Genomic DNA, 23,908 nt, shown 5'->3' on the forward strand with positions numbered 1-23,908 from the left:
GATTCAAAACCAGAACCTCTCATCTCCAGGTCTGGCTCTCTATCCACTAAGCCATTTAACTACCCCAATATCTTTTTTTCTAATTATCGCCAGATGCAAATGGCTGCTTGGCTTGGATGAGGCACTACTGATAAGGCTGCTTGTTTTAAAAAAATAATAATAATGATAATAATAGCCTTTCTCTTTGGTTCTTTCTTGTCATCTCTCCTTTTCTCAGATTTCTGAGAAATTCTCACTATTTTTCTTTAAAGGTTCAGCCTAAATAATACTTTCTAAATGAAGATTTTCCTTATCTCTTCAGTTGCTACTGCCTTTTGTCCCCACACAATTACCTTATATATACTTTTTATTTTCTTTCCTATAGATATGTACATGCCTCCTCTAGCTAGACTGTATTGCCCTTAAGGGCAAATGCTTCACTTTTGTCTTTGTATACTCTGTGCTGGCATATAATGATTGCTTAATAAGTGTTTATTGATTGATTAATTCATTCATTGGGAAAATGGAGGCATTGTTTTCCAAAACAGGATAACAGAAGAAAGAATAGGCTTGATTGGGTACAAATATGATGAATACAGTTTCAGAGTTTTAGGTGCCAATAGGATTTAAAAATGAAGATATCTATCAGGCAGCTGGAAATGTGAATCTGGAGGTCAAAATGGACTTGAGGTCTGGAAATATGAGAGTTCTCTACATAGTGGTACAATTTCAAGGCATAAGAGCAGATAACATTGTCAAGAGAAAGAATATAAAGATATTTTAGAGACTATAAAGTTGATTAGAGACAGATCTTTGGGGAATTCATACATTTAGGGGTAAGAATGAATATGAGACAAAACAGAATTGTAGAGATGTAATGAGAATTATGAGTGTCTTGTGGTACAAAAGTCAAAGGAGGTTAGAGTTTTAAGGAAAAAGTAATTAACAATGTTCACTGTTACAAAAATGTCAAAGTATGAAATATAAGAAAAGATCTTTGTATCAGGTGGGAAATCATTGGATAAGTTAAAGAGAAGAGTTTTGTGGATAAATGGCCAAAAATCAGACTATAAGGGACAGAGGAGATAGTGGATTGTAAAGAAGTAGGGACATTGTAAAGAATGTAAAGAATAGAGACAACTGCTTCAAGGAATTTGGAGAGAAAGAGAGCAAAGAAATGTGCCTGTGGCAGCCAGCTGGTTTGTGAAATTGAAGCTCCATCCTTGACTTCTAAAACATCATGGTTCAATCAGGAAAATAGTAGTAACTAGTCAGCAAAGTCCTCCAAAGTATATGCAACAGCAGCTATTAGAATTACCCATGAATAATCCTTTCTAATATTGTAGATGTTCACTTCGTAATCAAAACATTTTCTAGGAAAGTTAGAAACTGGCTTCTCCCATTGTATAAACAGATGATTTCCTTCCATTTTTGCAGTGACATTCACTGGAGGATTCACTTGATCTAGATTTGAAAACAAGAACCAAATTTTATGAGAATAGATGCTCACAGCTGACATTTCAAAATTGTAAGGCATTCCTAGGGTAGAATGCTAAATGTCTACAATCAACTGCAGCAGCTAGCAGGGATTCTGGCATTCAGGTGGATTTTTAAACTTAATTAATTGTCTGATGGGAGGAATCACTGTTTGAAAATCGAAGATACCCACCCAAGGCCATTTCCAAGGTTAAGAGGAAAGTTTCTCCTATATAGGGTCTGATCTTAGGAAAATTCTTCCTTAACCTAAAAGATTTCTTGTTTTCTATTCTTAATAGAATTTAAAGTTATAACTCCTCTACCCCACTCGCAGAGACCTTACAGTGCCTTCTCAGATGCATCATAAGGCTTTATTCTCCACGTGACTCAGTAAATGGTCAAGATGAAATCAATCAAAAGTGGAAAGTATAGAGAAATGGGAATGAAAGGACTGAGTTTCCAATGACTAACTATGTAGCCTTGGATTGTACAGTTCCCCTTCTGGGCCTCAGTGATCACATCTTTAATATTATGGGTTTAGATAAGCTCTAAGATCCCTTCCAGCTCATAAAATACTGTGATTCAATAGAATCATTCATATATATATGAAGTTTTTTTCCCTTTGGAAGAGATTTTTTCATCTGTTCTCTTACTTGGCCTTCTTAGAGAGGTTTTCTGAAGAAGGTAAAGCAGGCAGATATTAGTCCTGTGATCACAGGTCAGATCATTAATAATAGAGCTGGAGAGACTTCAGAGCTCTAGTACAGCTACTATATTTTGACAAATAGGGAAATTGAAGACTGGAAAGGTGAAATTCTTTGCCTGAGGTGACCCTGTGGAGTAAGACAGTTCAGACTAGAATTTAGATTTCTTTTCCCAGTTTAAGGCTTTTCCTCTGTCATTTGACTAGGTCAGTTTCCATGTTTCAGAGGCATTAAATGTCTCCTTTCAGATCACATGGATAATGAGTAAAAGCTACAGATAGAGACTAAACCTGTGATTTCCCTGACAAGGAAACTCTCAATCACTGCAGTTTGGCACTTTCTCTGAAATTTAGAGTTTTAGAGAATTGCCTAAAGCCATAGTTTCAAACTCAGAATGAAACCCTGAGGGCAGCATAATGACATAGAAAACCACACATTAACATTATATAAGTTGTTTTGCATTTTTATTTATTTTGTTAGGCATTTCCCAATTACACTCTAATCTGATTTAAGTGGATTCTTAGGGGGTTTGCTGGCTGCTTCTGGAGTCTGACACTTTTGGCCTCCAGTGCTGAGAGGTTAAGGGATTTGTCCAACATCACTCTGCTAGTATGTGCCAGAGGCAAAATCTGAACCCCAGTCTTCTTGGTTTAAGGCTAGTCCTCTAGCCACTGCACACACTCCCCATAGTAGAGTTAAGGTTCAAATCCAATTCTTTTAAATCTCAGTTCTAGGTCCTTTCCACTAGATCATGAGAACAGTAAAGCCAAGAGGATTCTTGGCTAAGAAAGTATAGATTTCTTTATGAATATCTATTAATAGACCAATGAAATGAAAATCATTCAGGTCATGGAATAGTAAGAGCATCAGGCTTGAAGTTCAAAGACTTGAGTTTGAGTCCTACCTACAGATGATACTTACTAACTGTGTGATCCTGGGCAAGTCACTCCCTGAACTGTCTCCTCAGCTGTCAAATGTGTGAGTTGGACTAGATGAATTCTTTGTTTCCTTCCAGCTCTAAGATTCAGTGATTCTAGGAATTTTCATGCTCTACCTGACACCCATTTCATTAGATTTGGTCTTGTCACTTATGCCTTTTTGCCCACATCTCTGCAGGAATATCCTAGAAAATATGTCAGTGATCATAAATGCATACACATTCTTGCAATACAATGGACTTCATTATGTCATGTCAGGTATACTTATTTACAGATATCTGGACATAGAAAACAAATAAAATATTGAAATTTAACAGCTATACCCCACTAAAGGTTGATGTGACCCAATAAACCTATAATAGGGTGGTAATTTTGTTAATCTCCCAATTATAGAAAGGTCTTAGTACAGTTGAAAGATCACTGAAAATAGTTAGAAGGTCTGTTTTTCAAGAGGCTCTGTAAGTTATAGTTATGCAAACTTAAGTCATTGAATTGATAGCTCTCATCATCTATAAAATGAGGATGATAAAATACATCTAACCAATCTATGTAATAAGATGGCTATAAAAATAAAATTAAAATATATGCAACTGTGAAATGGTTTTAAAATCAGGAATACAATAGTTACACTGCCTATACATAATAGTATAATTATAAAATGCAAGTCATCAAACTTCAGTTTTGGAGAATAAAGAAGGGCATAGTGTACTGAGAAGATTTTTTTCTCTAACACTGTACCATTTTGATTTCTGCTACTGCTCTACAACACTATTTTTCAATCCCTTTCCTCATTCTTTTGTCCTGACAATCCCAGGAATGTACCTTAATGTTCCTTGACTGAAGGCATCCTCTAAAATTGGGACAATTAAGATTAAGATTATAAAATTCATGTTTTCCAATAAACAAATCTGGCCCTAAGCAAGTATGTCTGGGGGAACACATGGCCAAGTTCTTAATTCCCCCACCAGGATGAATGGTAGAAGTCAATATTAACCAGACCTAACTTGATTTCTCCTTCTAAATCAGCTAAGATATTGGAATCCTGTAATCAGGCTATGTGAATTTCCCCATCATCATGAAGGGTTCAGAGAGGGACTAGAAAATATTAGCCTACCTTCTCATTAGGTATTCAACAATTAGAGATGTCTCTGGTTGTCTAGAAGAGGTCTGAATAATGAGCTTTCAAAACTGTACTTAAATGACCAAAGATTCTGAATTAATTGTCTTTGATCACCTAGAGAGAACTTGGACAAATTAATATATTGATTATTGTTAGCCTAATCAATATACTAGAACTCAATTTCTTAAAATTTTTACTCATTACAGTGCAAAGGACTGGTCTTTAGGTCTTAAATATCTGAACTTAAATCCTACCAAAGACACTAGCTGTACAACTTTGGACAAGTCGTTTAAGTGCCTTGGGCAGTTTCATCATCTGTAAAATGAAGGAGTTAGTTGACCTCACTGACCTCTAAGGTTCCTTCCAATCTATGATCCCATGAGTCTTCCTTACCAATAGCATGAAGCTCAAACAACTGATCCAATGGTTTGATGGCAATTTGTTTGCTTGAACCATTAATGCGTACTGCCAGCTGCCCACGTCCTTTTCTATCAATGGTAGTCTCTGGAAACCAGCAAGCTATATTTCTTTTCCACAAATCTCTCCTATATTCTTGGCATTCTTCAGTATGTTTGTTAAACCTAAATTGTAATGCAAATAAATATTATAAATCTGGAGGAAATTATACATTTGCATATATGCAAATAGCAAACAAGGTAGCTAGGTGGCTCAATGGATATAGTGCTGAGTCTGGAGTCAGGAAGACATTTCTGATCTATCCTGAGGTTCCGCATGACCCTGGACAAGTTTCTTAATCTCTGTTTGCCTCAATTCACTGGAGAAGAAAATGGCAAACCATTCCAGTATCTTTGCCAAAAACAAACAAACAAACAAACAAACAAAACACCAATGGACAGTAATGGTGTGCTATGGTGCACAGGTTCACAAAGAGTTAGACTTGACTGAATGACTGACCAACAGTAGAGACAAACCTGTAGAAAAGGAAGTACTGAGTGTCCTCTGGGGCATTCTTGCCAACAAACCAGGTACAAAAGAGTGACACATTATCCTGCAAGATGTTGGTGACACAAGTCAGATTCACAGCTGATGTCCCAGGAGCTCCTGTGGAACCAACACAACATTATTAATGGTTATTCCTAAGACATAGAAAAGTTTGTCTGGAAGGCAAGAAGACCCCTGTCCCCTCTCTCCTAGACTATCATGAAAGCCTCCAAGTATGTCAGCTTACATCTGGTCCTTCCCACTTTCCAATCCATCCTTTGAACAGCTGACAAAATAATCTTCCTAAAGCACCAATGATATCATTCCCTCTGCTCAAGAATCTCTAGTGGCTCCCTGTGGCCTCCAGGAATATCAGAAATTGAGGACAAAATACATCTTCAACTGGGGAAGAAGGAGCTGTGGGAAAGAGGGAGGGCTCCCTAAAAAATAGGTGGGATTTAGATGAACAAAAGGAATGATGTAGCCATTGTAGGCCAAGGGAAATATCTGGAAAAAAGTGGAGAACATGAGGTCTTTGAGGGTGTGTGTGTGGGGGGGGGGGGGGAGACAGTGAAGTCAATTTAGCTAGAATAAGGAACTTGTATGGGGAAATAGTGAGAGCCTAAAGCAGAGTTAAAAATCTCTAAGGCAACAATGAGCTGAATTGTTAGGGATCGCTCAGAATGGAAAGGAAGTCCTCATCAAACCCACAGCTGGGATGATTCTATAGTTCTGGGAGCTCCAGGAACACATTTGGCTCCCATAACAATAGGCTTAAAAGGGAAGAGCTCAATGAAACCCACTTATAAAGTAACACCCTGGAGAGCTCCGTGCTCTGGAAGCCATTCTGCTGAGATTTTTTATGTCCCAGTGTCAGAAGTGCCAGCAAGCCTTCAGGCCAGCAATGAAATTGTCATAAGTGAGGAAGAAGGTATGTTACTGTCAACAGGAATCCCTGAGAATGCAGCTGCAGAGTCCCTGGGCTGAAGAAAAATATGGGCAATTGAAAAATTCATCAGATGGGGCAGGCTAACAGCTTGTTTGGCAGACAATTCGGAAGACTGGGACAGAAACAAGCTGGTTGAGTGAATGTAAAGGTATTTTTTAGGGACATAAGGTAATACATTAAGGGAAAAGTTAGACTCAATGGCTGATTTATGATGACTTAACCGACCACATCAACCATCCTAAAACCAATTCGGTTGTGCATGATTTTGATTGTCTACATGAGGAAATCTATCCATTTACAGACTGCATAGGCTTTGCTCAAGTCCATTCTGAACTTACCAAAGGAAAGTTCTTAAGACCTTCAAGTCTTAGAAATAGCTTTTAATGGTTTGCTTTGGAGTTTATCTGGCTTAGTTCAAGTTAGAAGCAGCATCTTTTTCACCATTAATGGTTTTCCTTCAAAGTGTGCTTAAACTTGTTTGGGAAGGAACTGAGAGGGTCTCTAAACCTGTGTGAACCTGTGACTAGAACAGCTTCTTTATACAATCTATTCCTCCCCAACCCCAAACTGACCAGCGCAAGTCTAAGCTTTTTGAAGACAGACCATGAATATTTGTTGAACAAGTGGAAAAGTTGGTCTGTCAGCCACAAGAAATATGACACTGATGTTTCTCAAAGAATGAGAAGACTGTATTTAGTTTTCGGTCACTGATGTAATTCTAAAATAGTTACTCATGGTTCTTCCCAGGTGCGTTACATAGTCAGAATGGCTAATTTTAGAAACACATATTAATAAAACAAAACTCAGAAAATATCTGAATCACAATGGGGGAAATGAGATGATGATGATGATGATGATATCTGTGTTTTTCAAGGCATTTTCACACTTTTCATCATCATCTCTCTCGCTCTCTTTTAAACTAGGCCAAATCTTTCCAGGTGTATTCCTGTGTCCCAGAAACTAGAAGTTTATTTCTTCACTTTTAACTTTTCTCATTCATTATGATCAGGTGACATTTATACCAGGAATGCAAGGATGGTTCAATATTAGGAAAACCATCCACATAATTGTCCATATTAATAAGCAAACCAACAAAAATCACATGATAATCTCAATAGAGGCAGAAAAAGGCTTTGACAAAATACAACACTCATTACTACTGAAAACACTAGAAAGCATAAGAATAGAAGGGTCTTTCCTAAAAATAATAAACTCTCTCTCTCTCTCTCTCTCTCTCTCTCTCTCTCTCTCTATATATATATATATATATATATATATATATATATATAAATCATCAGCAAACATCATCTGCAATGGGGATAAACTAGAAGTCTTCCCAATAAAATCAGGAGTGAAACAAGGATGCCTATTATCACCTCTATTATTTAACATTGTACTAGAAACACTAGCTGTAGCAAATAGAGAAGAAAAAGAAATTGAAGGTATTAAAATTGGCAATGAGGAGACCAAGCTATCAGTCTTTGTAGATGATATGATGGTCCATTTAAAGATTTCTAGAGAAAACTAAAAAGCTAGTGGAAATAATCAACAACTTTAGCAAAGTAGCAGGATACAAAATAAATCCACATAAGTCATCAGCATTTCTATATGTTTCTAACACATCTCAGCAGCAAGAATTAAAAAGAGAAATTCCATTTAAAATCACCCTAGACAATATAAAATACTCAGGAATCAATCTGCTGAGACAAACACAGAAACTGTATGAACACAACTACAAAACACTCTCTACACAATTAAATAATTGCAAAAACATTAATTGCTCATGGGTAGGATGAGCTAACATAAAAAAATGACAATCCTACCCAAACTAATTTACTTATTTAGTGCCACACCCATCAAACTACCAAAAAACTTTTTTTTTTTACTAAATTAGAAAAAACATAACAAAGTTCATTTGGAAGGACAAAAGGTCAAGGATATCCATGGAAATCATGAAAAAGAAAATGTGAAGGAAGGGGTCCTAGCTGTACCAGATCTCAAACTATACTATAAAACAGTGGTCATCAAAACAATATGGTACTGGCTGAGACACAGAAAGAAGAATCAGTGGAATAGACTTGGGGTAAGTGACCTCAGCAGGACAGTCCATGATAAACCCAAAGATCCCAGCTTTTGGAACAAAAATTCACTATTTGACAAAAACTGCTGGGAAAATTGGAAGACAGTATGGAAAAGATTGGGGTTGAATCAACATCTTACACACTACACCAAGATAAACTCAGAATGGATGAATGACTGGAATATAAAGAAGAAAACTATAAGTAAATTAGGTGAACACAGAACAGTATACTTGTCAGATTTTGGGAAAGGAAAGATTTTAAGACCAAGCAAGAGTTAGAAAAAACTACAAAATGTAAAATAAATAATTTTGATTACATTAAATTAAAAAGGTTTTGTACAAACAAAACCAATGCAAACAAAATTAAAAGGGAAACAACAAATTGGGAAAAATCTTCATAACAAAAACCTCTGACAAAGGTCTAATTACTCAGATTTATAAAGAGCTAAATCAGTTGTACAAAACAATCAAGCCATTCCCCAATTGATAAATGGGCAAGGGACAAGAATAGGCAATTTTTACATAAAGAAATCAAAACTACTATAAGCATATGAAAAAGTATTCTAAATCTCTTATAATCAGAGAGATGCAAATCAATTAGATTGACTAATATGACAGCAAAGGAAAGTAATGAATGCTGGAGGGGATGTGGCAAAGTTGGGACATTAATGCATGCTGGTAGAGTTGTGAATTGATCCAAACATTCTGGAGGGCAATTTGGAACTATATCCAAAGGGCACTAAAATACTGTCTGGCCTATGATCCAGCCATAGCATTGCTGCGTTTGTACCCCAAAGAGATAATAAGGAAAAAGGCTTGTACAAGAATATTCATAGCTACGCTCTTTGTTGTGGCAAAAAAAAAAAATTGTAAAATGAGGGGATGCCCTTCAATTGGGGAATGGCTGAACAAATTGTAATATATATTGGTGATGGAATACTAATGTACTCAAAGGAATAATGAACTGGAGGAATTCCATGTGAACTGGAATGACCTCTAGGAACTGATGCAGAGTGAGAGGAACAGAAACAGGAGAACATTATATACAGAGACTGATATACTGTGGTACAATCAAATGTAATGGATTTCTCCATTAGTGGCAATGCAGTGATCCAGAACAACTCAGAGGGATTTACAAGAAAGAACACTAACCACATTCAGAGGAAAAACTGTGGGAGCAGAAACATAGAAGAAAAACAACTGCTTGATCACATGGGTCTTTGAAGGGATATGGTTGGGGACATAGACTCTAAAGGATCACCCTAGTGCAAACATCAACAACATAGAAATAGGTTTTGATCAAGAACGTACATTAAACCCAGTGGAATTGCCCGTTGGCTACAGGAAGGGGAGGGAAAAAATATGATTCTTGTAACCAAGGGAAAATGTTTTAAATTGACTAATTAAATAAAATTTCAAAAAAAAAAAACTTTTCTCTATGTTCTTTTCCAAGTGTTGAACTGAAAGTAGCACTAATTAAAGGCTTATATACCCTTAATTTCCTCTGTGAATTAACAAATGAAACAGTAGTTCTTATACCCTTAGTCTCAATTCATTCTTACTGTCATTTGCAACTCCACCAGCTCAATCCTCTTTATCAATTTTAGAAAAACAAAGCCACTAACAAACAATCAATGAACAACTATCTATTGAGTGCCAGCTGGACATTATGGGACATACAGTGGTGATAGATTATAGTCTCCATCCCTGGAGAACTTTTAATATTGATGAATAGGCAAAGCAAATATAAAAGTAGATAACAAATTTTTAAAGCTCTTTAAGGATGACTAAACTTGTTTTAAAACAACCCTATGAAGTAAGTCTTAAAATATTATCATCCCAAAAAATCACAGAATTGAAAGGGACCTCAGAAACCATCCATCCGAGCAATACCTGAGCAAAACATCTCTTCTTCAATAGCCTCTCTACAAGTGACAAGAAGAGAGAAGAAGAGGATGTATCAAAGGTGGGACTTGATTCCATGGCTTCATGGCTTCAAGGCCAACTCTCTGTCTATAACTGTAAAAAATAGACTCGAATACAGGACTACAATCCCCATGAGCCTTTGCTCCACTTCCCCAGAATGCCTTGTAATCTCACCTGGGCCGAGATCGAGAAGATATTTAAGCAAAGGCTTTTGAAGGGCTCGCCCTTTTTGGACTTCCGTTTTTTGGAGCAGAGGCGTCTCTTCCATGATGTGAGGTTATTTTGTCTAGGCCTCTGGCCTAGGCACATGTTTCTTACTTGTATATTCTTAATCTTTAACCTTTAATAAACCTCTAAAAATATATATATTCCTTGCAGAGAGAAACTAATTTCTACCTGCCTCAGTCTCCCCCTCTCCCCTAAATTTTAACTGTTACAGTTTTGGCTAACCACTACGGGAAAAAGAACTTTCAATCTTCTGATTTCTTTTCTGATCTTAAATTCAGTTTTAATAGCTAGTACCTAGAACTCCGCCGCTTCCTGCCTGCAGCCTGCAGCCCTGATCGTCCTCACCTGGTACCTGGTCCTGGCCTTGCCCACCCCCGCAGCCGCTCCTGCTCCTGGCCTCTCAGCGGCCCGCTGCCTGCCTATTTCTGTGCCCCAGACCCAGGAGCCCGACCCAGCCGGCTCATCACCCAGATCCTTGGAGCAGATTGCTCAGGACTCATTGCGACCAGCTGGTAACAGTATTGGCCACGTGGGCGGAGGGGAGAGAAGAGAGGGAAAGGAGATTTTCCCTTAGGCTAAGCCTCCACGTGGCTGGGGGTATTGGCCACAGGGGTATCAGAGAGGGGAAAGAGAGAAAAGACTAGAGAGAAGAAACAGACTTTTCAAACAGAAACCTAAAAAGCAATGGGCTGTTTAAAAGGATTTTTGACTCTTCTGGCAATTTCATTGATTTTACCTGCCCGTCTGGGAGCAGACTCAGCCCAAAGATTCAACTTTAACTTTGGGGAGGAAAATGGGTGGCCCAGCGAACTGGAAGCCAGGCCCAGAGACGGGAGGTCTCTAGCTAAAATCTGGCCTCCGATGCTTCCCAGCTGTGGGGCCCTGGACGGATCCCTTGAACCCCATAGCCTAGCCTTTACTACTCTACCTTCGGACAATAGACATTTAAATGGATAAATAAAAACAAACAAACAAGAAAAAACAACCCAAGGAACTTTGAAGAGACTAAAGGCTCTAAGGCATTTCAGACTCCAATGGTTTATAAAAAAAAAAATCTCTGTATTCTATTGCATTTTTTGTTTAAGGTTTAACTTTGTGATTTTAAGTTCATATATTACTGGATTGAATATTATTCTGTGAACTGAAGGTTGATTGAATTTATTTTGAATGTACTGAGTTTTAAAATTCTGTTGGTTTTCCCCTATAACTGTGTTGAAAAAATATTATTGTGAATAAGCCCATATATGAAAAAACAGCTTTTTTCTATTTTGCTGAGGATAGATGGACTTCAGAACTGGTTATAATTGTATTAACAACCTTTTGAAAATTTAATGTGCTAAATACCTCAAATGATTTGATTTTAAGGGTTTTTTAAATATGATTTTGGAATTTTTTTTAACAGTCTGGTTATTTTTGCCTGCCCCTACCACGAGGTAAGGCCCATTCTAGTAGCTGAAGTGAAATGTATTTTATAACCCCCAACCTTCCCACATGTGAATGGAAGTTGGGCAGTTAATTTCAGGGCATTTGTACCCTTGGGAAAAGCCTCCAAGAACAAGGAGCACCCCTTTATTTATGCTCTTCAGCTCACTATTTTACTTCTACCAGGATGATATATAGATTTCTTGATTATGTTCTAAACCCAAGATGAGTTTTACTTTGTTTAAAAAAAATATATGTTTAAATACCAAGGTTGAAGGATTTCTATGTTTGTAAAACTTGTGACAAATGTCCATCAATTCATAGGTTTTAAAAATGTCATACAGCAACTTATGTGAAATGTGAAAGTGTGTTTGTTTGCTATTGTAATTAATTGGGCTATTGAGAATTTTGGGGATTTTGATATCTACATATTTGTACTACTGTATTTTTAAAAATGAAAAATTGTTAACCTTGTTCAATTCATTTGCCTTCTACTCACAGTGATCATGGCCAGATACAAAGAGGAAATGGATCTCATTTTTTGGTGAGAAAGCCTTGTATTTTATATTTTCTTAACTGACACAGAGTGTCAATGGTTATAAGCTATATTTTTGAATTTTTTAAAGCTCTTTTTTTATTATATTTTTCTTGCATGTGCAATATACTTTTTCAGTTTTTTTTATTATTTTTTCTCTCCTTTTTATATTTGAAGCACATGTCACCAGTATTAAGATTTTCTTTAACTTTTTGACTTTTCAGTGCTACAAGTTTGAAATACATTTGCTAATGCATGCCCTAGAAAGCTTGTGACTATAAAAATTATGCCACTAATTATTTAAATAAATTATGGGACTTTGCTTAATGATTCTGTCTGATTCTAGGACAAGATATACACAAAAGAGCCACTGCATAGTGCCAATAGAGCATAAGGTCAAAGAGACCAACCAATCCTGGAGAAATTGACGTCACTTTGAGCCTAGACAAAGAGGACTTGAACGTGTTTGGGGTTCGAGGTTGCGGCTGTTTAACATGTGTTAAAAGCAGGTCTTCCTTGTTCCACATTCTACCAAGTACCTCAAACTTGGCTCCCGGAACCTTGGCTTATATACTCTGGTCCCCTTTTCTGCCTCTCATAGTGTGGTACCTTTCTGTAGTCCTGGCTACTGACTGGGTAAATGCATCATTGCTTAGATCATTTTAATTGGGCCCTGATTCAAGGACCTGTTATAGATTTATTTTTCTTCTACTTGGAATTTTTACACATAAGACTTTGATAGTCTATATTTTCATCCAGAAATTTTTCTTTTCTTTTGGATTTTCTGGTGTCTTTTTAATATCTCTTGCCAATTGATTCCTATACCTCATACCTCAGCCATGCATCCCTAACTGATTCTGAATCTTTCAATCACCCACAACACGGGGGAATGTAAAAAAATATCATTATTTAAATTGCAAAGTTTAAATTCTTTTTGAGAAGAATTTTAGGTAAAGAAGATGCTACTTCCCTGAATTCAGAAACTGAACTGTTGGAGAAGCCACCATGAAGAGGCCTCCAGACCACAAGTTGCACAAAATTGAACTTTGGGTGTGGTTGATTGAACATTTATTTGTATGTATACTTTTATGCCAAAGGGGACTGCCCCCTAATGGCTTTTTGTCAATGTGTTCAGAAATTATTGGTTTTATTCCTTTTTCTCTTATCCTCACACTATTGTAATCTTTTAAGTTTATTATGTTTTTATGATCCTTTTGGGGAAAAATTAATTTTTCCACAAATGATCACACGGGGGGATGTAAAAAATAGACTCGAATACAGGACTACAATCCCCATGAGCCTTTGCTCCACTTCCCCAGAATGCCTTGTAATCTCACCTGGGCCGAGATCGAGAAGATATTTAAGCAAAGGCTTTTGAAGGGCTCGCCCTTTTTGGACTTCCGTTTTTTGGAGCAGAGGCGTCTCTTCCATGATGTGAGGTTATTTTGTCTAGGCCTCTGGCCTAGGCACATGTTTCTTACTTGTATATTCTTAATCTTTAACCTTTAATAAACCTCTAAAAATATATATATTCCTTGCAGAGAGAAACTAATTTCTACCTGCCTCAGTCTCCCCCTCTCCCCTAAATTTTAATCATTACATAACCACAATGCCTTTATGAGGGAAAATATAGAGAAAGGAGGATGGAAGGTTCAGTGAGGAGCCTATAGTAAAGTCTTCATTAGGAGGGAATAAGAGGAGAGAGAAGGACACTCGGAGATGATAAGAAGCAAACTTTTTAGTCTTCGATATTAAGGTAACTATGGTCTTAAGACCCTCTTACAATATTAAAAATTATATATATATATATATATATAATATATATAAACTTATCCAATATTATGTATACATGTAATATCTGATAAAACTCAATGTTAGGTAATTTTCCATTTGTTCAAACCTTCTAAGTTAGATGTGTGTGTATGTGTATAAATCGCTATTCTTAGGTCAGTGCCACTTGGATCCAATCACCTAGAATAGGGATTCCTTACCTTTTCATATAAGGGAGCTCCTTTTTACAATTAAAAAATAGTTGCAGATATTGGACGTAGCTAATGTGGAAATTTGTCATGCGCTTTGTGTTTCTTGCTTTTTCAGTCCATAAGGAAAGGGAGATGGGGGAGGGAATTCAGGACTAAAAATAAAATTGATTTTTAAAAATAAAATAAAATTACAACAACTGAGAAAAATGTAGCTCTTCATATGATAATGATTTTGCCCATTCATTAAGAAAATATATAAAAAGTTACTATGCATTTAAATATATGTGTACATTAGCAATCACATCAGCTTCAACACACATTTAAAAGCTGTAATACATGGGAGCCATAACAACTATTCATTCTTCAGAAGGTACATTTGAAGCATATATGGATTAGAGATCTCTTCTAAAAACTTTGGTCTTCTTAATCCATCCCCCTCTATCCAAGTAGAAGACAATTTTAGATTTGGAAGCAACATGGAGGACCATGTAGTCCAACAAATACCTTAAAAAGAAACTTCACTACAACATATCCAATAAGCTGTTGCTTTAAGACCACTCATGACAAGGGGCTCATTAGCTTGTTCCAATTCTAATTGTCAGGAAGTTACAGGGCAGTTAGGTGCCTAATGTGGAGTCAGGAAGAATTATATTCCTGAGTTTAAATCTAGCCTTATAGAAACTTAGTAGCTGTGTGACCCTGGGCAAATCATATAACCTTGTTAAACCTCAATTTCCTTATCTGTAAAATGAGTTGGAGAAGGACATAGCCAACCATTCCGGTATCTTTGCCAAGAAAAACTCCAAATGGGATTATGAACAGTATGACAACCAAAAGGACTGAACAAAAGCAATCTTTACAATAACCCTTTGAATAAAAACTATTATTATTCCCATTTTTCAGATAAGAAATATGAAACAGAGGCTAAGTGACTTAGCCAGAATCTCTCCCACATTATATTTATAAAGTCAATTCTTTGGACTTCAAAGACTAAAATTTCATCCTATTAGATTCAGCCCCCTGTTTTAATCTGTCAGGATCTTTTTGGATCCTAACTTGGTCACTCACTACTTTAGCTATCCCACCAAGTTTTGCAGCATCTACATATCTGGTAACCTTGCCACTATGACTTCAGCCAAGTTTGCAATTACAATTGTAATCACAAATGCTAAGGACCCTTTTTCAGCACTTTATGTGCCTCTCTTTCCAGTGCAATGAACTTTTTTTTGGGGGGGGGGGGAGAGGAGTGATGGAGGGAAAGAGAGAATGAGAGAAGAGGGAGGGGGAGAGAAAGTAAAAGAGAGAGGAGTGGGAAGAATATATAAAGAGAGAGAAGGAAGGAGGGAAGAAGAGGAGAGTGAAAGGAGAGAGGGAAGGAAGGAGAGACAGTGACAAAAGGAGGGAATGAGGAAAAAAGTGGGGGAGAGGGATAAAGGAAGAGCAGAAAGGGAAGAAAGAAAAAGAAAAAGAAGCTTGGAGAAAGAAGAGGGAGGAAAGAGGCAGGAGAAAAAATGCAAGAGAGAGGGAGGGAGGGGGAAGACAAAAAAATAATTCTGATCAGAAAGAAGTCCCGTTTCACTATTATATCATAACACTTTGCCATGCTTTCAATTTGTTTCTCAGTCTCTTCATCTATTTCCTCCATCTGTTTAGGTGGTCTGCAATACACTATATTATCAAAATCTTTTCTCATTCTTTGATCATCAACGAGATGTTCTCTACTATGCTTCTCCCATCCAGCTGTTTGCTAGGTTATATTATCCCGCTCCTCTTTTTATCCATACTATTTCTTTTGAGTCCGCTAGGTGGCACAGTGAATACCACACTGGACTTATTGGCAGGAATTCAAATCCTACTTCATTTACTTACTGGCTGTGTGACCCTGGGCAAGTCACTTAACTTCTGTCTGCCTCAGATTCCTCATCTATAATGGTGATAACAATGGCATCTTCTTCTCAGGGTTGTTGTAAGGACAAAATTAAATCATATTTGTACAACACTTAGCAAATTGTAAAATATATATGTACACATATACATATATAAATATATATCTGCTAGCTCTAGCATTTTTGCTATTTTGAATAACTATCAAATAGAGTGGTCTCCTTAAAAATTACCCTATTTTCAATGACAATTTCAAAGATTTGTAGCCAAATTCCAATTATGTTTTATCCCACTAGGTGTTAATGATATCTATTAGTTCAAATGTGCTTCATCCTCTATTTCATGTATGGGTCCACAGACCACACACAGGGGTTAGGAACCATTAATGTAGAGATGATAACTAGTACTAGCCCTATGAAGCAACATGTTGTTGGTTGTTGTTGTTGGTGTTGGGGATGTTGTTGGTTGAGGATTTCTCTCCTTTTGGCAGCCCTTTCTCCTCCTCTTTGACTCCCTCCATAGGCATGAAGTACATCATGCTGTTGACCACTCATGGAATTCTACCCTGAGCAGTCCTTCTTCTGTGATGCCATATGCCTTATAAATTTCTCTTTCCCTACCATCTCCCAAACAAAACTTTTCTTCCCTTTGTCCGTTCCCTATTTAGCTCCTTGTCCACTGGAAGAGTGACCTAAGAAACCATTTACAAAAAAAAAATGTTAATGGCTGAAACCCAACTCTTCCAATTCCTAATCTAATATTCTTTCTCCTGTACCACTATATGGTTAATGGGATGACCCCATTTTACAATTTTATTTAGGCTCTTATATACATCTTAGAGTCTTTTCTTCTCTATTCTGCCATATCTGTTAAGGCCCCATTGTTTTTTTAAACAAAGTTATTAAAATTATCATTCAATTTTAATGCTGATTAAAAATGTAATTTGACTTTGTGATATATTCTTGTTATCCATTGCATTTGACAAGACTTCTTTTTCTAGTTCTCTATTCATGCAACATACAATTAACAATCAAAGCTTATTCCATATCACATCTTACCTGGAGGGGTTTGAAGCTCAGCTGAAACCCAACTACTTTGGAAAAAATTGGAACCACAATGAAGAATTGTCTGCACACTTGCCGAAAATCCTCTGTGAAGTACATTTACACTTGTGCTTTGGGTCTTTTTAGTTTCATACTGGAAATAAATCCCAGAAAACATAAAACATGGTAAGGAAACAGCCATAATAAGTAGACTACTTCAATTAAATAAACATTGTCTCCTGTTTCGGAAAGCAATGCCTAACCACAATGCAACAAAACAGCTTTGCAAGGTGAAATTTGCAGCTGGATAAAAATCAACATTTGAATTTCCTGTGGATTTCCACATTGTTTGTGTGATAGGCTCTTCTGTTTTCTAGTTTAGATAAAACAAAAATTTCCAAAACACCAAGCTGTGATTCTTCTTAGACAGGAATTGTAACACATGTTCTCTCTCAATAATAGGAACTTAGAATGCAGCTAAATTTCCTTTGCTTTTATTAGTGCTACTCAAGAGGCCAAATACAGTGTTCTAGTCATTTTCCCCAATGTCTGATCTATGGTACTGGGACACATACTAGGATCTCTTTGTTAGGTGGACTTGAGTCAGGCTAATTAATCTTGTGGCTGTCTTCCTCAGTGGGTTTGAGTTTTAAATGGTCACATAGAAAATTGAATCATATAGATTGTGTGTAAGAAATGCATATGCTCATTATCCTTAATACTTACATCATCCTCATTTGGAGTATTAATTCTCACTTTATATTTTAGGCTATTGATCTTTGGATCCTGGTTAGGATTTGGTCTCCATCGTAAAAGAACTTCAGATAAACCAGTGACTAGAAGAGTGAAGTTTACAGGTGGGAGAAGTAAAACTGCTGAATTAAAGGAGAGGAAAAAAAATGAGGCAATTTCAATACTGGAAATTAAACTACAATGACTAAAAACCATTGCTCTAAATGAGAGGTTCTTTATTTGGGGGTCCATGAAATTCTTATAATTTTAATAAATATTTTAATATAACTGATTTGGTTTTGTAATTCTATTCTTTTATTTTATATCTTTAAAAACAGTCTGAGGTGACCACTTCTGCTCCTAGAGTAAGTGTCCTTGGGATGAAGTATCACAGTCACACATTTGGTGGAGACTCAAGCCAATAGCAGAGGTGAGAAACCCTCAGACCCTAAAGAAGTCATTGATTCCTTGGGGAAAGTTAAAAAGTAACACACCTGGCCTTCCAACAGTGAGACACAGAATTACAATAGTAACCAATCATCTGTTACAATAGTATATTTGAAGTACATACTATATATCCTGGCAGGAACAGTCTCCCCCTTTGTATACCTTTACTAATATGTATCATACATATATAGAGATATAGAGGTGTTCATATACATGCAAACAATTCTCCAATTAAAGCTCTGCTTAATTGAATTTGACATACTTAATCTACTATCACTAAAAAGCAAAGTGTATTTGAACTATATTGAACTATTACTTACTTTCTTCTTCCAGACATAAATTTGCTTGCAATACCACAGCTGACCCAATGAGAAACAGGAAAATTGTCACCATGATGATCATACTCTATGGAAAATAAGAGGTCACAGAGAAAATCACCCAGTAGTTCCTTTTATTTATTTATTTATTTATTTTTCAATTTCAAACATTGTTCCTTGGTTATAAAAATCATTTTCTATTCCTCCTTCACCTCTCCTCACCCCTCCCATAGCTTTCGCGGAATTTCACTGGGTATCACATGTGTTCTTGATCAGAACCTATTTTCATGTTGTTGGTGTTTCCACTAGGATGTTCATTTAGAGTCTACATCCCCAATCATATCCCCTTAGACCCATATCATTAAGCAGTTGTTTTTCTTTAGTGTTTTTACTCCCACAGTTTTTCCTCTGGATGTGGATAGTGTTTTTCTCCTGTAACCCTCTGAGTTGTTCAAGATCAATGCATTACCACCAATGGAGGAGTCCATTACATTCAATTGTACCACAGTGTATCAGTCTCTGTGTACATTGTTCTCCTGGTTCTGCTCCTCTCACTCTGTATCACTTCCTGGAGGTTGTTCCAGTCCCCATGGAATTCCTCCATTTTATTATTCCTTTGAGTACAATAGTATTCCATCACCAACATATACCACAATTTGTTCAGCCATTCTCCAATTAAAGGGCATCCCCTCATTTTCAAATTTTTTGCCACCACAAAGAGCATAGCTATGAATATTCTTGTACATTATTTCTTTGGGGTACAAACCCAGCAGTGCTATGGCTGGATCAAAGGGCAGACAGTCTTTTATCGCCCTTTGGGCATAGTTCCAAATTGCCCTCCAGAATGGTTGGATCAGTTCACAACTCCACTAGTAATGCATGAATGTCCCCAGTTTGCCACATCCCCTCCACCATTCATTACTTTCCTTTTCTGTCATGTTAGCCAATCTGCTAGGTGTGAGGTGATACCTCAGAGTTGTTTTGATTTGCATCTCTCTGATTATAAGAGATTTAGAACACTTCTTCATGTGTTTATTAATGGTTTTTATTTCTTTGACTGAAAATTGCCTATTTATGTCCTTTGCCCATTTATCAATTGGAGAATGGCTTGATTTTTTGTGCAATTGATTTAGCTCTTTGTACATTTGAGTAATTAGACCTTTGGCAGAGGTTTTTGCTATGAAGATTGTTTCCCAGTTTGTTATTTCCCTTCTGATTTTGGTTACATTGGTTTTCCTTGTACAAAAACTTTTTCGTTTGATGTAGTCACAATTATTGATTTTACATTTTGTGGCTCTTTCTAAGTCTTGCTTGGTTTTAAAATCTTTCCCTTCCCAAAGATCTGACATGTTTACTATTCTGTGTTCACCTAATTTATTTATAGTTTCCTTCTTTATGTTCAGATCATTCACCCATTCTGAGTTTAGCGTGGTGTAGAGTGTAATGTTGATCCAAACCTAATCTCTCCCACACTGTCTTCCAATTTTCCCAGCAATTTTTATCAAATAGTGGATTTTTGTCCCAAAAGCAAGGATCTTGGATTTGTCATAGACTGCTTTGCTGAGGTCCCTTACCCCAAGTCTACTCCACTGATCCTCCTTTCTGTCTCTTAGCCAGTACCAAATTGTTTTGATGACCACTGCTTTATAGTATAGTTTGAGATCTGGTACAGCTAGGACCCCTTCCTTTGCATTTTTTTCATTATTTCCCTAGATATCCCTTGAACTTTTGTTTTTCCAAATGAACTTTGTTATTTTTTTTTCTAATTCCGTAAAAAAGTTTTTTGGAAGTTCAACAGGTATGGCACTAAATAAATAGATAAGTTTGGGTAGGATGGTCATTTTTATTTGGTTAGCTCATCCTACCCATGAGCAGTTAATATTTTTCCAATTGTTCAGATCTAGTTTTAGTTGTGTGGAAAGTGTTTTGTAGTTGTGTTCATATAGTTCCTGTGTTTGTCTTAGCAGATTGATTCCTAAGTATTTTTTATTGTCTAAAGTGATTTTGAATGGAATTTCTCTTTCTAATTCCTGCTACTGAGATGTGTTGGAGATATATAGAAATGCTGATGACTTATGTGGGTTTATTTTTGTATCCTGTTATTTTGCTAAAGTTGTTGATTATTTTCACTAGCTTTTTAGTGGATTCTCTAGGATTCTTTAAGTAGTCCATCATATCATCCACAAAGAATGATAGCTTGGTCTCCTCATTGCCAATTTTAATAACTTCAATTTCTTTTTCCTCTCTAATTGCTGCTGCTAGGATTTCTAGTAAAATGTTAAATAATAGAGGTGATAATGGGCATCCTTGTTTCACTCCTGATCTGGGAATGCATCTAGTAAAAACCTGATTAACTAAATACTACTATACAGTTCCATTCAATGCAACAAATAACACATACAAATCTTCCAATGCTATGTTATTATTATTGTTGTTCGTGTTACCTATTGCTTAGTATATATCATGATGTCCTCCACTAAAGGCATCCTCTGATACCCGCCTTTGGGATGGGCTTTTAGTGCTTGATGGCTATTTCAGAAAAATAGAAGATGTGACAGAGCTAATATGTTACAAGGACTTCAAGCACAGGTCTAGAAATGGCCTGGATGTCTGTTGCCCAAGGATCAGCCCAGCTAATTTTGGAAAGGCTCATCACCAACTTGGTTATATCATGATGCACTATTTGGCCACAGCAATGGACAAAATACCTTCTATCTAGTAATAATGAAGCTGTGGTTTGTAGCACATTAGCAAAATGTAATAGAGGGGAATTAATAACCTAGCAGAGGCTGATCTCCAAAAATGAATGGCCCAAAGAGGAGTGCAGACAGCTCCTCAACAGAAAGTGTACCTAGAATTGGGTACCAAAGAATAGGACAGGAAGCTGGTCCCTGCTGCAGAAACAAACTCTTCCATAAATAAAAAGACAGAGATATATGGGAAAGAGGAAAATATTATAACAAGACCACAGGATGCACATAAATAATAAATGTCTGTCATATGAACAAGCTTTGAGAGTATAGTTGGAGTGTAAAGAGTCTTGCATGGTGCCCCTTTCTTAACACTTGCCTCTGACTTTCCAAACTCTCCCTTCACATGCAAATACATGTGAACATATTGTACTATGAAAGATCTGAAAAGCCCATCTAAAAAGAGTTGAAAGCCCATGCACCGATCTTGAAGAACTTATAAATAAATAGGAACTTTAAAGATGAAATAGATGGAGAATGACACAAGCCAACCTATCTCTGTGTTCCATGAATAGCATAAGCAAATATAAAACTATAAAGGAAGATATAATAATAAGAAAAGGAGACATCTATAGAGTCTTTTGCAAACCATAAAAGGCTGTAATAAATAGTAATAGCTATTGTTACCATGCATTATGTACATAAAACAGTGATAATAAACACTTAATATTCAGAGAAGAGAAAGACAATTATAACGGGGAATAGTCAGGAAAGAATTGTTAAAAAAAACATAATTGTGATGAGACTATCAACAAAAATAATCTTCTTGTTCCATTTGTAAGAAATGGCTAGATCTCTTAGGGGCAACACATTAGAAATCTATGGTTTCCTTTTTGCCAGCTTTGAAATCTAATTTGAAGACATCGTAACCTATAAATGCAAAATAACATCTCACTGATCGTTTTCTTCACTGACTGGACCTATAGTAACACAAACAGTATTTTTAGTTGCTTATTAAAATTAGACTAATTAAAATAGTATATAGTATATTTTCTTCAGCTTTTAGAGATACTGGCTAAAATTGAAATGACACTTATTCATGAAGGGACTGAGATCAACTTTCCTAATTCCTACTGAATGACTGTGGCAAAAATATATATTTAAGTCTATTTGTGTGTGTGCGTTTTATATATACATACAAACATATAAGAACTTACTTCTCAGTACTCCAAGAACCTGTGTGTGGCTTAGACCATGTAGGCACTCATTCCATTGGTACCAAAGGCTACTCTTACTAGATAATTGCGAAGAGTCATCATTCATGGATACCTTTCAGGCATCCCTAGTGATGAACCTCTTTGCCCTTAGCTAGGCTGGTTCTCAAACATCAGATGGACATTCCATTGTTATCCCCTTTGTGGTAAAAAAAAAATAGCAAAGAAATAAATAGCACGATCTTCTCAATTAGTTACCATCTAAATAAGTGTGCATATACATATATATGTATATATATTTCAGAGTTTTCCAGGAAAAAAACCCAACATTTATTTTTTGCTGGGAGCCATCAGACCATGACACCTTGACAGAGTTATGCATGGTAGCTGGGGAGACCACAAAGTGGTCCTTGTTGAGATGTGACTGGCCACTCTAACCGCCTTGCATAACCTCTTTCATCAATGCCCCTTACCTATGTATGAATTGACGTGATTATTATTCCCCCTAGTCTCAAAAGAAATAATGCAAGAGCAAAACACCTGTACCCTAATTTCCCAAAACATCACCAAAGATCAGACCCTTAAACCCAATCCCAAAAAAACTATCATGTGTTAATTTTTACTTAGGTACATAATTCTCAGTAAAACCACAGCTACAGGCCAATGTAAACCTCAAATTTCCTTAGACTTATAATTGTTGAAAATTTCACCATTGGGATATTTCATACTTGGAAAATTTCTTACTGATAGTCTATTGGAATGGGAACTCCATTGGCATGGGAGGTCCCTTCTCTTCCCTTCTTAAGATTACTTTAGGACAGAAACCCTTTGCTGAACAATGGAAAGGACTTTGACCTATGCTTAAGCATAGAACAGGAATTTCTTTGAGTCTTGATTGATTTAGAATTGATACAATGGAGATACTTGGAATAAATCTCCACCCTATTCAGTCCTAATAGGATTGAGTAAGGGCTGCAGCCTAGATCAAAATTTAATTATTCCAATCTCTACCATACTCAAGTTAACAGGATTTAGAAAGGGCTGTAACAAAGGAGTATAGATTTAATCATTTGAAAATATGACCTTCAACAGACATGTGCAAAAAGCCAGAAACCTCTGGGCGGTCCTGGGTTAAGCGAGAGCCTCCATTAACAGGCAAATTGATGAAGAGTGATTGGTAGATGTGAGGACTGAGGGGAGGCAACTTGGATGGTTTCCTTAAAGATAGGAGGGTCTGGAGACTCGAGGGGAGTTGTTGAGTTTTTGGGTCGGTGTGGTTCCTGGGCTCTGAGGAAGCTTG

General features: G+C 36.6%; 1 protein-coding gene across 1 annotated transcript; it reads right to left on the bottom strand.

Annotated features, from left to right (window-relative positions):
- Positions 1 to 1,018: 1,018 nt before the first annotated feature.
- On the bottom strand, positions 1,019 to 18,789 carry IL5RA (interleukin 5 receptor subunit alpha). The gene is made up of 6 exons (XM_056804546.1): positions 18,708 to 18,789; positions 17,935 to 18,083; positions 17,224 to 17,362; positions 5,150 to 5,279; positions 4,611 to 4,798; positions 1,019 to 1,443 (listed from the first exon to the last, which is right to left on the bottom strand). Exons 1-6 carry the CDS (start codon positions 18,787 to 18,789, stop codon positions 1,247 to 1,249), a joined length of 885 nt encoding a protein of 294 aa, XP_056660524.1. The 3' UTR covers positions 1,019 to 1,246.
- Positions 18,790 to 23,908: the final 5,119 nt, after the last annotated feature.

This window comes from Monodelphis domestica, chromosome 7, assembly GCF_027887165.1.
Source record: "Monodelphis domestica isolate mMonDom1 chromosome 7, mMonDom1.pri, whole genome shotgun sequence".
In the NCBI taxonomy this organism is placed as follows: domain Eukaryota; kingdom Metazoa; phylum Chordata; class Mammalia; order Didelphimorphia; family Didelphidae; genus Monodelphis; species Monodelphis domestica.